This window comes from Rhinopithecus bieti, unplaced genomic scaffold, assembly GCF_001698545.2.
Source record: "Rhinopithecus bieti isolate Rb0 unplaced genomic scaffold, ASM169854v2 scaffold_1017, whole genome shotgun sequence".
NCBI classification, from domain to species: domain Eukaryota; kingdom Metazoa; phylum Chordata; class Mammalia; order Primates; family Cercopithecidae; genus Rhinopithecus; species Rhinopithecus bieti.
Window position 1 is genome coordinate 3,905,022 of NW_016803657.1, and position 14,911 is coordinate 3,919,932.

Sequence of the window (14,911 nt, forward strand, 5' to 3'; positions counted from 1 at the left end):
TGTTGACAGGCCAGCTTGAGTGAGGTATAATCTGCACACATGAACCGTTTCACAACAGCAGTGTCAAGAGCTTTGCTGCATGTACACCTGTGCGGCTGTCACCTCCATCACGTCAAAAGGTAGCACCCCATAAGACCCCAAACACATCCCAGCACGAGACTCCAGGGATCACTGACCTGCTTTTTGTCACTGTTGTTCAGTTTTACCTTTTTTAAAAGTTCAAATAAATGGGATGGTATAGTAAGTATAAACTCAGTAACTATGGCTTCCTTCAGTCAGCAAGAGAGATTCGTTCATGTTTCCAAGCACAGCCGATGCCGCGCGTTAACACTGCATGGAGACGCCACGGTCCACACATCCCTTCGCCTGCTGACAGGCACCTGAGTTGTTCCTGCTCTCGGACTGTTAGAATAAGGCTCTTACAAACATTCCTGTGCAAGTCTTCGTGAGGTCGCATTTTCTCTTGGGTTTCTCTTGGGTTAAATACCGAGAAACGGAACTGCCGGGTCATACCGTAAGTGTGTACAAAGCTACCAAACCATTTCCAAAGTGGCCGCACCACTTCCTACTCCCAGGGGCAATGTTTGACAGGCCTGGCTGCTCAGCATCTCTGCCAGCAGTCAGGATGGTCAGTCTGCTTAATTTTAGCCATTCTGTTGGGTACATAGTGGTATTTCACTGTGGTCTTGAAACCACCTTTACAGAATTTTAAGTACTGAGAGAAATCTACATTACTGACTCCATCTTGCTTCTAACTTCATAGGATCAATTCTTTTCTTTTTTTTTTTTTTTTTTTTTTTTTTTTTTTGCTTATTCTAATGCAGAGGCCAAGATAACTATGAGAGGAATTTAGTTTATAGTTAAGCTTCAAGGCAAGGAAGACTGACACTCCGTCTTTGTTTGGAGATTAAGGCCGCATTCCTAAGACTGGCATTACTACAGGGGCCTGAACTTTGCTAAAAACAGGCCCGGTTAAGCCACGACCTTCACTGCTGACTTAGCTTGCTCTTCTACGGTGCCTGCTGCCCGGAGTCATGTAACCAGACATGGTAAGATTCGGAACTTCCCTAACGGCTCCTGCAGACATCACTGCTGTGAAACCTAAAAAACCGGTCTTTGAGATATTTTTCAGATTAGCATTTCAGCAGATCAAGAGATGCCACCTGGACCTGTGACCCCATCTCCCAAGAACTGACTCAGCTGCATGAAGACAGTCCTGATACCCCTGTGATTGCATCCCCAACACAACCAATCAGCACTCAGCACTAGGCCCCTGCCCGCCTAAACACCCTCAAGCCCTCGCCTCAGGCAGACAGATGTGAGAGTTATCTCCCGTCCACCTCCCTTGGCTGGCTCTGCAGTCATTAAACTCCTTCTCTGCTGCCACACCTGCCATTCTCTGTATGTTGCCTTTCTGGGCAGCAAGAATAACCCTGTTGGGCGATTACAGTCTTAATTTGCATTCCCTAATAACTAACAATGTTGACCATCTTTTCATGTCCTTATTTACCATTTGTATACCTTCTCTTGTAAAGTATCTGTGAAAAGCTGTGAAAAGCAGGCCAGGTGCAGTGGCTCACACCTGTAATCCCAGTGCTTTGGGAGGCCAAGGCAGGCAGATCACCTGAGGTCAGGAGTTCAAGACTAGCCTGCCAACAGGATGAAACCTGTCTCTACTAAAATACAAAAATTAGCCAGGCGTGGTGGTGCACACCTGGAACCCCAGCTACTTGGGAGGCTGAGGCTGGAGGATTGCTTGAACCTGGGATGCGGAGGTTGCAGTGAGCCAAGATCGTGCCACTGTACTCCAGCCTGGGCAACGGAGCAAGATTCCATCTCCAAAAAAATAAATAAATAAATAATAAAGTACCTGTTAAAAGTCTTTTGACCATTTTTTAAGCTATGGTAATCTTAGTAATTTGTAAGAGTTCTTTCTCTATCCTGGAGCGTGTCTTTGGTCAGATACATGTTAATATCTCGCAAATATTTTCCTAGTCTACGGTCTGTCTTTTCACTTTGTGTCTTTTGAGAGGAGAAGTTTTTGATTTTGATGAAGTCTAACTGATCAATTTTTTTCATGTATGGTTCATGCTCGCTGTATCCTAAGACCCCTTTGCCACACCCTAGCTTCCAGATTTTGTGACTTTAACACATAGGTCTATGCATCATTTGAGTTAAATCTTGTGTCCAGCAGGAGGCAGGTGTTCAGGCTCATCCTCGCCACAAACAGCCTACTGGTTTACCACTCTTGGTGAAAAGACTCTCTCTCCCACTGAATTACCTTGACACTTTTGACAACCATCAACACTGAATTCTTAAATCATTTCTGAACTTTCTACTCTGTTCTACTGATTTACGGATGTCTACACTTCATACCACACTGTCTCAATTTATGCAATTTACAATGTGTCTTGAAATTGGCCAGTGTAAGCCCTATAACTTGTTCTTTTTCTAAACTGTTATTGCTATAACAATTTACAGGTGCTTTACATTCCCATAGAAATTTTAGAATTGTCAACCAGGCGCAGTGGCTCATGCCTGTAATCCCAGCACTTTGGGAGGCCGAGGCAGGTGGATCACCTGAGGTTAGGAGTTCAACACCGGCCTGGCCAACATGGTGTAGCCAGGCATGGTGGCATGAGCCTGTAATCCCAGATACTCGGGAGGCAGAGGTTGCTGTGAGCCGAGATGATGCCATTGCACTCTGGCCTGGGCAACAGAGCAAGACTCCACATCAAAAAAGAAAAAAGAAATTTTAGAGATCGGTTCATCACTTTCTGCTGGGACTTTGATTGGGATTATGTGAAATATTTGGGTCAATTTGAGCAAACTGCCATCTTAACAATGATGAATCTTCCAATACAAGAACACAGTACCTTTATGATACTCTGAAGTACATATTTGGTCTTTCCGTTCCCTGACATACATGCAGCTCTTTATCTGGGGTGAGAAGAGAGTCTCTTGTGAACTAATGAGCTGACCGCTGGTTGGCAGCCCCCAGGCAGCTTCAGACAGGGTGGTCATCCGAAACACCAAGGTGAGATGAGAGGGTTGGGACTCTGAGTCCCACCCCTCAACCTCGGAGGGGAGAGGGGCCAAAGGGTGAGTTGATTCCCAACAGCTAATGGTATAATCAGTCATGCCTCTGTAATGAAGCCTCCATAAAAACCCATAAATAAGGCCAGGGTTCAGAACTGCACACACGGAGGCCCCTGGAGGGTGTGCCCAGAGAGGGCACGGAAGCTCCACGCCTCTTCCCGTGCCTCACTGTACCAACCTCTTCACCTGTATTATTCGTAACATCCTTTATAACACATGACTAAATGTAACAAAGCATCTTCCTGAGTTCTGTGAGCCACACTAGCAAATTAATGAAACCCAAGGAATGGATAGTACAAGCCTCGTTTAATAGCCTATCAGTCCGAAGTACAACTGATGTCAGTGACAGGGGAAGGGAAGAAAACAGCAAACTGAAGCACAGATGCCGGCCTACTACTTGCGCCCGGAATCTGAAGGGGGCACAGACGTGTGGGACTGGGCCCTGACCCGGTGGGAGCTGATGTAAATCCAGGTGGAGAGTGTGCAGATGAGGCTGCAGGACACCCAGCTGGTGTCCCCTGGAGAACTGCTTGGTGTGGGGGAAACCATCCAGTATCTGGTGTCAGAGGCTGTGTGAGAGCAGAGGGGCAAAGAGTTCGTTTTTCCTCTTACAATGTCTCCATTTTTCTACCTTGGGTGATCTTTAATGTCTCAGTTGCGTCTTAAGCTTCTCAGTGTACAAATCTTACACAGATTTTCTTATATGCATCCCTAATATTTCATGGACTTTGATGCCATCATGTGTGGTATGTACTTCCAGTGGCTCACTGCTAGTATGCAGAAACGTAACCTATTTTGGTACATCGTGCTTGTAACCTGTGACCCTGTAAACCTCACGGTTTAGTCCTACTGGCTTGTCATTGATTCCCTGGGAATTTCTATAGATAATTATGATGTCTCCAGGTACAGACAGTTTTACTTCCTCCTTTCCAGTCTGTCCATCTTTTCTTTTTGCTTCCCTAACTGTAATGTTGAAGATCTCCAGCACAGTGCAAAAAGGGGTGATGGGAACAGACACCTTGCCTGGTGTCCATGTCAGGGATGCAGTCAGTCTCACCTTGTATTATATCAGCTGTGGTTTTCTGCAGGTGTCTTTTACCTGGCTGAGGAAGTTCTCTTCTCTTCCTAGCTTGCTGAGAATTTCCAATCACAAACAAGTTTTGGATTGTTACAAATGATTCTGCTGCTCTCCTATGGAGATGGCCTGCACTCCCTTTCATTCTACTGAAACAAGTGATTTTCCAAAGAGAAGCACCCTGCATTCCCAGATGGCCTCCAGCCTCACGCCATCTTTCCCACTGGCCTCTCTCTATTACTCCTCCTCCTCCTCCTCCTGTGCCCCTGAAGTCTTGCCTAGATTGACACATACCTCAAAGGGTGTGTGCTGGCATCCACTTTCCTTACCCATAAATCACTCCCCAAGACAGATCATGCTCCTGGGAGACCAAGCTGATCACATCGCTGCCTCCAGACACACGCCTCGCACTGGTGTTAACTCCCTCAGCCCAACTCCCAACACCCTAAGGGTGATGGTGTCCACACCACACTCCCAGCACTGGCATCCTGCCCTTCCCCACGTGTGTTCATGCAGGCTCATCCACACACACTGTGTCCCTCCCTGCCTGTGACTTCAAAGTCGTAGAAACTAATATGCCCCCAGCCCACATGACCCCGTATGCTGCACATGTCACATGTGCCCAGGCCTGTGTGACACATAAGGACCTCGTGCCACAGGGTCTTCCCATGGTTTCACTGATTCACCCCAGCCAACTCGCCCAGCCTCCTCTCCTAAGACCTAAGAAGCCCCACATGGGGAAGAGGGTGACCAGGCCACTCTCTCCTAGGACTCAGCCAGGGTTCATCCAAGCCCGGGGCGAGGCTGAAGAGCCCTCTGAGGACTGCAGGACATCAGCGCCCTGTCCTTAGGGAAGGGCCCACACAGAGGACGTCTGGCCTCAACGCCAGGAGCTCACAGCCCACGGGCCTGAGGGCCCCAAAACACTGGTCAGAAACAAGGCAGGCATGGGTCAGCCAGAAGCACCCCCCTGAAGGCAGTCAGGAACAGCGGCCAGAAGCCCCTCACATCCCCATCAACCAAAACCCCAGTGTCAGCAAGCAAGTCCCATGGTGGGACAACAGCAGGTCCACCAGGCCAGAGAGACCCAAGGGAAGCCGCTGCGGGAAGGATCACCAAGGCAGGGGCACCACCTAGCGGCAGCAGCTCCTCTGCACCCACAGGGCCCGGGCCTCGGCAAGCCCCAAATCCCAACAAAGCATGGGCCCGGAGGCACGCAGACGCCAGCCCAGCCGGCACAGGCCCAGGGCACTCCCAGCCACAGAGCCCTCTGCTTCCAGGACATCTGATGTCACCTCAGGTCCCCATGGCTGAGAGGAGGGGGATCCCTGAGCTCGCCCACAGAGGCACACGTCTCCACACACGAACGGCAAGTGCACTCAGCCCTCCCACGGGGACCACAAGCGGCAGCTGTGGCACCTGTGGCCCCATGGCCCCAGCTTCTCACCGCATCTGTGTCCCTGTTGCCCATTTCATCACCACATTCAATGTTGCCAGACATGGGCTTCCGAAATCCTAAGACCTGCCCAAACTTGGTCCCTACCATCAGAAAAGTAAGCCCAGTGCATCCGGGGCTTACCCAGAAACACACGTTGGTTTTTGGTTTTGTTTTTGTTTTTTAGAGACAGGGACTCACTCTATCACTGGAGTGCTGTGGTGCAATCACAGCTCACTGCAGCTTGACCTCCTGGGCTCAGGTGATCCTCCCACCTCAGCCTCCTGAGTAGCTGGGACTACAGGTGCGCACCACTGAGCACAGCTAATTTTTTTTTCTATTTTTTTTGTACAAACAAGGTCTCAACTACGTTCCCCAGGCTGATCTCAAACATCTAGGCTAGAGCAATCCCCCTGCTGCAGCCTCCCAAACCACTGGGATTACAGGTGTGAGCCACTGTGCACAGCCAGAAATGCACACATTTACCAAACCATCCCGGTGATTCTATGAGCCGTATTCAGGACTGCCAGCCTGCATTCCCATGAACTGCGACATGAGCAGCACCCCCACTGATGTCGACCGTGAGTCACCTGAGATCAGGCCCTGATGCAGAATCACACTCAGACAACCACCCTGTGGAGCACCACGCGGGGAGCGGCGGGAGCCCTGAAGGGGCCCAGGCATGGCAGGCAACCCAGCACATGAGGAAAACTGCCCTCTACCAGGCCCACGGCCAAGGCCAATGCAGGAGACCAGGAGTCGACCCCCACAGTGAGGACAGCTCCATCCGCCTTCCTGGCCATCAGCCTCTGGCTGCTCAGAGAGGACACTTACACTAGCCCTCTCCAACTCACAGGGCCCTCCACAAACACACGATCACGTCAGATTTTCACACACAGTGGGGGAGAAGAGCTCCATGTCTCCCTTTCAATAAAGGGAACACTGACCCAGAGCAGCACAGTGACTTGACACAGGTTTTACTGTTGTGAGGAGTGGGGGGGTAGGTTGAATTCAGCCTCCAAAGCACTATCTGTTTTCCTCATCAAAGCTGCAGGGTGCCACACATGCATGCCACTTGCCTCCCGCCCACTTTTAAGCTGGTGGTTGGCACAGGCAGCCCACCTCCACCAGCCCTGCAGACCAACCCCTTCTCTCCCTCATCCAGGGCCTGGCCACCAGGGAGGGCAGAGTGAACACAGAACACACAGGCAGGCAGCACCCCCAGGCCAGCTTGCCCTCACACTGGCCACACCCAGGCAGCACCCCCAGGCCAGTTTGCCCTCACACAAGCCACGCCCAGGCAGGGCGCTCAGATGCGGGAACAGGGCCGAAAGGAGTAGCAGTACTTTGTAACCAGCCAGAGACAGCAGCCAGCTGCGCCAGGGCTACGTGCCTGACTGACACCCAGTGCTCCAGGGCAAACTGCACACTTGACCCTCCAACAGGGCCAGGCCCATCAGGCACGTGGGGGCCTCTGATGTCCCTTCACAAGAAAGAAGTCACGAAGGTTTCATCTGGCCAGAGTATTCCTAGAAGCAGAAGGGTCACCTTCCAAGCAATTAATAAGCCCAGAGAACAGACAGAAGCACAAAGCATTTAGGCCCCGCTGAGGCCGGCCCTACAGAAGCCTGTGTTCTACAGGGGGAGCTCAAGAGGAGACAGCAGCCCCGGCCGTGCTCTGACTTAGCAAAGCTCAAAGAAAACGAAGGGGCACTTTCAGGTGACAGAGAACTGAAGCCAGTAATGCTGATGAGAAGGTGGTGGAGCCCAGGACCAGCAGTCGGACGGTGTGGTCAAAGACAGCTCTTTCAGAGAGTCTCATTCTCAGCTTAGTCTCCAAGAGCATGAGAAAAGACAGGCAAGCGGGAAGCCTTGAAATCTCATAAGCAAACACAAGAGGCTGCCTCGGCACCAGTACCACAGGCCCCAAGCCCCGGGCTCTGATGGCTCCTTCAAAAGCACTGCTCCTGCACCTCCTGGAGACCTGGCGCACACAGGGCAACCACGCAGAGGGGTCCAGACCAGAGCTGCCAGGAGGCAGTCACCTGCAGGGACCCAGCGGCTGAAGGGCAGGGGCCAACTGAGCAGCTGCTGGAGAAAGATGAGCGCAGGGCCCTGGAATGGATGGAGCAGGACAGACGGGACTAGACCTGGGAACGGTCCTGCCCTCCTAAGAATGCTATCCCCAGCACCCAGGGTAGTCCCCCGGCAGCTCCACCCCACATCCCTCCCCCCACATGCTGGCACTCAGCTTGGCACAGACTGGCTTAAGAGGCTGCTACAAGCACCAGACAATCGTCTTCCACTATGGTGGGCGAGAACCGTTTGGATCTGTGTTCCTGCCCAAACCTCATGTTGAAGTGTAATCCCCAGTGCTGGAAGTGGGGCCCGGTGGGAAGCGTTTGGATTGTGGGCGGATCCCTCACAGCTTGGGTCTGTCTTCATGACAGGGAGTTCTCATGAGATCGGGTCATTTAGAAGTGTGTGGCACCTCCCTCCCAACACTACTCGCGCTCACTCGCTCTCTCTCGCACACTCTCTCACTGCTGCTTTTGCCACGTGGCGTGCCTGTTCCCTCTTCACCTTCCGCCATGACTGAAAGCTCCCTGCGGCTTCACCAGAAGCCAAGCAGATGCCAGTACCATGCTTCCTGTACAGCTGCAGAAGCGTGAGCCTATTCCACCTCTTCCCTTCATAACTACCCAGTCTCCAGTATTTCTTCACAGCAATGCAAGAACAGCCTAATACAGTGGGTTTTTCTTAATTCTAAAAACTCAGTTCATCTCCACTGGTTACAGTTCCCTAATATGAATGATTTCCCCCAAAAGCAATTACTTCCTCAGTATACACCAAAAAGAGTCTTTTCACAAAGCCCACAATGCAGGGCAATCAGATGCCTGCCACTGGTTTGCTGTGGATATTCTGCTTCTCAATGAAGATGTTACTAAGGCTTCAGCAGGATGAGTTGCTCGGTTCCACTGCCCCACCCGCTGGGAAAGGCCTCATTAAACCTGAGCAGCCGGGACAAACGCCCCTCACCCGCCACAGAGATGCCTGGCTGGAGACAGCGCCAGGGAGCCAGAGGCTCTGCTCTTCCCCGGCGACCCTTCAGTGAAGGCAGGACCCCGGGGGCACCTGCCCCTCCCTACCTGATGCTTAGGCCCGTGGTCTGGTCCAGTCTCTCCCAGCTTTGCAGCTTGGCCAGCAGCCTCTGAAAAGACAACAAAAGCACGGACCCCGTCACTGCCTGCCACAAGATTATCACGTAAGACTGACAACAATGACCAAGGCGCTAAGTCCCTGACCTCTCAGGAGAGCCTGCCCTCATCTCTGAGCTGAGTGCTACATGCTCCAAGTCTGCTCAGAAGCGGCCGGGTTATTATTCCGCAACTGCAGAAGCCACACTGGTGCTTCCTCCTTTACTCCTTCCTGGCCCTGTAAATTCAAGTACAAACCCCAGCAAGCTAAATGCAACGCGTGGCTGTGGAGGGAGAAGGCAGACAGCCTCAGAAATGATCCTGGGGTTGACTGTGCCCCAGGGAGCAGCCTCAGGTGCTTGAGCCGTGAGGACTCACCCCTCCCCCATCTTCCAGGGGCTCCTCAGGGAGCCAAGCCCTGGAGCAGACAGACTCAGTCCTGGAGCCAAACTTTCCCCCATCAAACAGCAGACCAGGACCAACAGGCCCCAGGAGAGGAGGGCAGCCGCCCTGGAGCACGGGGGAGGCTGACATCACTGCCTACAGGCCAGTGTGCCCCTGGGTCACACACCTGTCCCATGCTGAGCAGCACCCCAAAGAGGTGAGTCTCATGGCCCTCCCAGGATGGAAGCAAGCTGAGAGCAGGGACTCTGCCTTTGTTCTGGCCTCGCTTCACCTCCACCCAGCGCCAAGCACCGTGCTGTGATCAACGCTCCACTCGGCAAGTCAGTCAGGTATTCTCAGAGCGCCCCCTACGCGCAGGCACGCGCTTGACTAGTAACTACCCAACAGCCAACGCCACAGAACATTCACTACGTGCCCGGCACTGCTCTGAGCACTTCACAGAGACTCATGTGAGCCTCACAGTCCCGACCAGGCAGGCACCAGCACCGCTCCTCCCTGTGCAGATGGGGAGACGGACAGGGCGGTGAAGGAGCCGGCCCAGGGACACGGAGCAGCGCAGATGGAGAGACGGACGGGGCAGTGAAGGAGCCGGCCCAGGGACACGGAGCAGCACAGAGTGGGAGACAGACAGGGCGGTGAAGGAGCCGGCCCAGGGACACGGAGCAGCAAGCACCCAACTGCGGAGTGTAGCTTGAGAGCCCCAACTCTTCAACCATCTAACAATAAATTACACGGCGGCCAGAGAGAAAAGGATGTTGCATGGGAGCTGTCTTTTCAGGCTAAGGTCCTATAGAACCCAGCACCTGAGAGAAGAGTCCCTGCCGGACACCACCGCTAGCAGGGAGCCGCCTCACCGTGGGTCACAGAGCCAAGGCCCCGAAAGGACCCTGGCTGTATCGCAGCTCTGAAGAGGACAGAGACGCCACACCACCCAAAGCGGACTCTGCAAGCGGCCAGCCTGACAGGTGGGCAGCTGCAGAGACGGAGTCTGCTCTCCTGCCAGGCCACACAACCACCCGAGAAAGGTGGCACAGGTGTGCCAGGCACAGAGGGGAACAGCTGTGGCCACAGGGAAGTGGCGTAAAGGACAGAGGACCTGGGCAGGGGCCAGAAGGCCTAAATTCTGGCCCAAACTTGCTGTGCACCAGGCAAGAGAGGGAGCTTCTCTGAACCTGTTTCCTCCTCTGCCTGCAACATGACTGCAGGATGCTTTCCAGCACTGACGTCTTCCTACCAAGTGCCACAGTGGAGGCAGAAGACCCCCAGCACAGGCCCCCGCCAGCCCTGGTGCTCACAGTGTCACACGCACTCTGACTCACCCTCTGTACCAGTTCCCTGCTGCAACCGAAACAGATCACCACAAACTAACTGGCTTCAAACAACACAAATTGGTGCGGCACAGAGGCTCACGCCTGTCATCTCAGCGCTTTAGGAGGCAAAGGCGGGAGGATCACTTGAGCCCAGGAGTTCAGGACCAGCCTGGGCAACACAGGGAGATACCGTCTCTACAAAAAAAAATTTAATATTTAAAAATCCCGGCCGGGTGCGGTGGCTCACACCTGTAATCCCAGGACTTTGGGAGGCTGAGGCAGGTGGATCACAAGTTCCAAGAGATCAAGACCATCCTAGCCAACACAGTGAAACCCTATCTCTACTAAAAATACAAAAATTAGCCAGGCGTGGTGGCAGACGCCTGTAATCCCAGTTACTCAGGAGGCTGAGGCAGGAGAATCACTTGAACCTGGGAGGCGGAGGTTGCGGCGTGCCAGGATCGTGCCACTGCACTCCAGCCTGGGGAGAGAGCGAGACTCCATCTCAAAAAAAAAAAAAAAAAAAGAAAGCCCACAAATGTACAAATGTAGTATTTTACAGTACTTTAGTTCAGAAATCCAAAATGGGTCTCCCCAGGCTGGAATCCTGGTGACGGCAGGGTTATTTTCCTTCTGCAGGTTCCAGTGAAGAGTTCACTTCCCTGCTCTTTCCAGCTTCCAGAGGTGCCCACATTCCCTGGCTTGTGGCCCCTCCTCCATCTCCACACCCAGCAAGAGCTGCCAAGTCCCTCTCACGTCACTCTGAGCCCCCAGGATGGCCCAGGAGCCCGTCCCCGCCGTGGGCCAGCGGACCAGTGACTTCATTCGCCCTGCCACAGAAGGTGCTGTGTTTACAGGCTCTGGGGATGAGGCATGGAACTCCCTGGTGACCACGATTCTGCCTCCCACCCCATCACAGCAGCCTCCATCTTGTAGGTGAGCAGCTGTGGGTGTGACCACAATACCGAGGCTCCTCCAGGCAGGGCAGAGGACACCCACAGGAACCGCACACCACGCACGCCCTCACCTCGTTCTCCAGCTCCAAGCCAACCAGCGTCTCCTGCATCTTCTCCTGGCGCCCCAGCTTCCTCTGCAGCCCTTCCAGCTCTTCCTGGAGCAGCCCGTTGGTCTCTCTCATCTCCCTGGCAGTGCCACAAAGAGTCACTCAAATAGCCACACACCCTAGGGATAAGCCCAAGAGCCCGGGAGCCCTGTCCCTACAGGGTCTGCACGGTGGGCTCCATGCGCACAAACCCAGACTCACTCAAGGCGGCTGCCCCATCCCCCGCAACCCCTCACCGCAGGTGCGTGCTCTCCTCCCGCAGCTGCTTCAGCTCCCGTTCCAGCCTAGGGAGCCGCACCAGCTCTGACTTCATGTTCTTCACAATCGCAGCATCCTGCTCTTGCAGGGACAGCTTCTGCTCCAGATCCTGATGGAGGCCAGAGACAGAGAAGAAGAGGAAAATGAGCCACACAAAGAGACCTGGAGAAAATCACAAACACACGGCTAAGAGAAAGAAGCCGGTGTGCAACGGCTACACGCACTGCAGGATCCAACCACAGGACGCTCTGGGAAAGGCGGGGGTTGTCAGGGGCTCAGAAGAAGAGAGGCAGGGATTGACTGGGGGAGCAGAGAGGATTTTTAGGCAGTAAAACTTTTCTGTGACACTCTAACGGCAAATCTGGGACATTTTACATTTGCCCGAACCATACACTGTCCCACTCCAAGAGTGACACTCACGTGACCCGTGGACTCTGCATGACACTGATGTGTCCAGGCAGGTTCATCACTGCCACACGTGCTTCACTCTACTGGGGAGGCTGTGTGTGTGTGCATTGGGGTGGGGGGGAGCAGGCAGTACACAGGGTAGGTTCGCCACCGTCACGCACGCTCCACTCTACCAAGGGAAGCTGTGTGTGCATGAAGGGGGGAGCAGGGGGTACACAGGGCAGGTTCATCACTGTCATGCATGCTCCACTCTACCAGGGGAGGTTGTGTGTGGGGGAGGAGCAGGGGGTACACAGGACAGGTTCATCACCATCACACAAGCTCCACTCTATCAGGGCAGGCTGTGTGTGGGGGAGGAGCAGGGGATACACAGGGCAGGTTCATCACCATCACACAAGCTCCACTCTACCAGGGGAGACTATGTGTGGTGGTGGGGGGAGCAGGGGGTACAAATGAGCTTTACCTTCTGCTTATTTTGCTGTGAACCTAAAACTGCTCTAGAAAATACCATCCATTAAAAATTAAAGTCACTGAGGTCACGAAGTTCCTCCGCTAAACTGTCCCAGGTCCTCAGCAGCCTCCATGCCTCAGGACTCCCCTGTGGGAGGCCTTCCCAGGCTGCACCAGAGGCCTCGAAGCTGCTTCCAATTCTGAGCCTCAGCATCCACTCCAGGGCAGCTCTTCCCAGCACCGTCCTCCCAGCCCCCCACTCACTGGGAGCTGGCACTCACACCACAGAGCTGCTGTGCTCACCACCTGGCCTCAGGGAGCAATCCAGGAGCAAAAGTCTATCTCAAGTCTGGTCCAGGATGGCACTCCACGGTAAAACACCCCACTCCTCCCGCGTCAAGCCCACTTCTGACGCTCCAGTAGCACGTGTAACGGCTCAGTCTTTCAGTCAGTGAGGACAGGCTTCTGCTGACGGTACCCAGGCCCCTTGGGACACAGACAGCTGGCATCTGTGAGCAGCAAGTCACTGACCAGGCAGAGCGTGAAGCCACAACCAAACCAGACGGCCACTCAACAGGCAGAGCGTGAAACCACAACCAAACCAGACGGCCACTCAACAGGCAGAGCATGAAACCACAACCAAACCAGACGGTCATTCAACAAACACTAACACAGTCCATCGCCTCCCAGCCAGCAAATCCTGAGAGGTGGGCTGAGGACTGCGAGGGGCCAGGGAACACCACCAGGAGAGGACGTGGCAGAGGCCAGGTTGGGGGTGCCAGTCAGCTCTGCAGCCAGGAAGAGCTGGTGTGAAGCATGGAGGTGAGGATGCATAGTGGCTGAGGGGGCACACCCAGAGCACAGGGTCTGGAGGCTGCTCTCCAGGCAACAGGAGGCAGGGGAGGGATCCGGAGTCAGCATCTCCCTGGCCCATCCTCCACAGGGAAATGGCACAGCCTGAGCTTGAGTCAGACGCCCTGACAGACCCAGCTCCAGCTGTGCAACTGTGGGCAGATTTCTCAACCTCTCTATGCCTGTATCTTCTTCTCACACGTCGTCACACACATGGACATTTCCTCTTCGTGTTTGTGGTCAGTCTCCCTCCTCTAAAATACACGCTCCCTGAGAGCAGAAGCATCTGCCTCATTCACCACGGCATCGCTGGTGCCCAGCACACAGGGCAGAAGCGAACCTCACAGGAGGCCCACGGAGCTCGGCACCAGTGCAGAAAGGCCAACGGGAGCCAGCGAGTCAAGGCCACCACAGGGATGTCCACAAGGCCCCTGACACAGAGCGACTCACTTTAATCTGCTGCTCATGGTCTGCTCTCGCTTCCTGGCTGGCCTGGAGTTCCTGGATTTTCTGATTGGCTTCCTGCCATTTTCTATTGAAAGAAAAATACATCACATATGGAAACAGGCATGTGGCAAGGCCAACAATTCTCCTCAGCCTGAGACCCGCCCCAGCACAGACCCACGCACATTCACTCCCACCCCAAGGTTCAAGACCCTCCCCCCGGCACAGACCCCCCCCACACACACTCCACTGCACAGGCACCCCAAGGTCCCAGGCCCCAGCCCCTGCGGGCTGTCTCTGCGGCCTCAGGCTGCTCATCCGGAAGGGTGCATAGTGAGCCCAGGCCACCTGCAAGGTCCTCTCCAGCAGTGGCACCCCCAGCTCTCACCTGCCTGCAGCAACCCCCAGTCCTGGTGCAGCTGCAGGACGGCCCCACCCAGGAATGACCTCTCCTCTCTACTACGAAACTAGAACTCTACTAAAACAGCATTTGCTGAGGGAAGGTTCCAAGTCTAAAGGAGATGCCCACAGTCTCCTGACCACACCTCCAGACAAGGCTCTCCCGTCTGTACCTCGGCTGAGCTCAACCCTGTTGCCTGGACATCCCTTCCCAGCCGCGCCCCCTCTACCGCCAAGGCACATGGCGCTTCCCTCTGAACCTAGCCCTCAGCAGGGCACGGTGGCTCAGCCTGGGATCCCAGCACTCCAGGAGGCTGAGGCAGGAGGACCACTTGAGACCAGGAGCTCAAGACCAGCCTGGGTGACAAAGCGAGACGGCCATCTCTACAAAACGTTTTTTAAAATTAGCTAGGCGCAAAATCAATCCCAGCTACTCGGTGGCTGAGGCAGAAGAATCACTGAACCCAGGAGGCAGAGGCTGCAGCGAGCCAAGACGGTGCCACCGTACTCCAGCGT

The 14,911-nt window shown here is 54.2% G+C and overlaps 1 protein-coding gene across 7 annotated transcripts in view; it reads right to left on the reverse strand.

The window, feature by feature from the left end:
• MAD1L1 (mitotic arrest deficient 1 like 1) overlaps nt 1-14,911 on the reverse strand; it is a 425,376-nt gene that overhangs the window by 397,488 nt on the left and 12,977 nt on the right. For all 7 annotated transcript variants that reach the window (XM_017894422.1, XM_017894431.1, XM_017894439.1 and 4 more), the window contains 4 exons: nt 14,003-14,084; nt 11,821-11,951; nt 11,549-11,663; nt 8,759-8,820 (listed from right to left, as the gene is read on the reverse strand). In XM_017894422.1, coding sequence (XP_017749911.1) covers nt 8,759-8,820; nt 11,549-11,663; nt 11,821-11,951; nt 14,003-14,084 — 390 coding nt within the window. The remainder of the gene's footprint in view (nt 1-8,758; nt 8,821-11,548; nt 11,664-11,820; nt 11,952-14,002; nt 14,085-14,911) is intronic.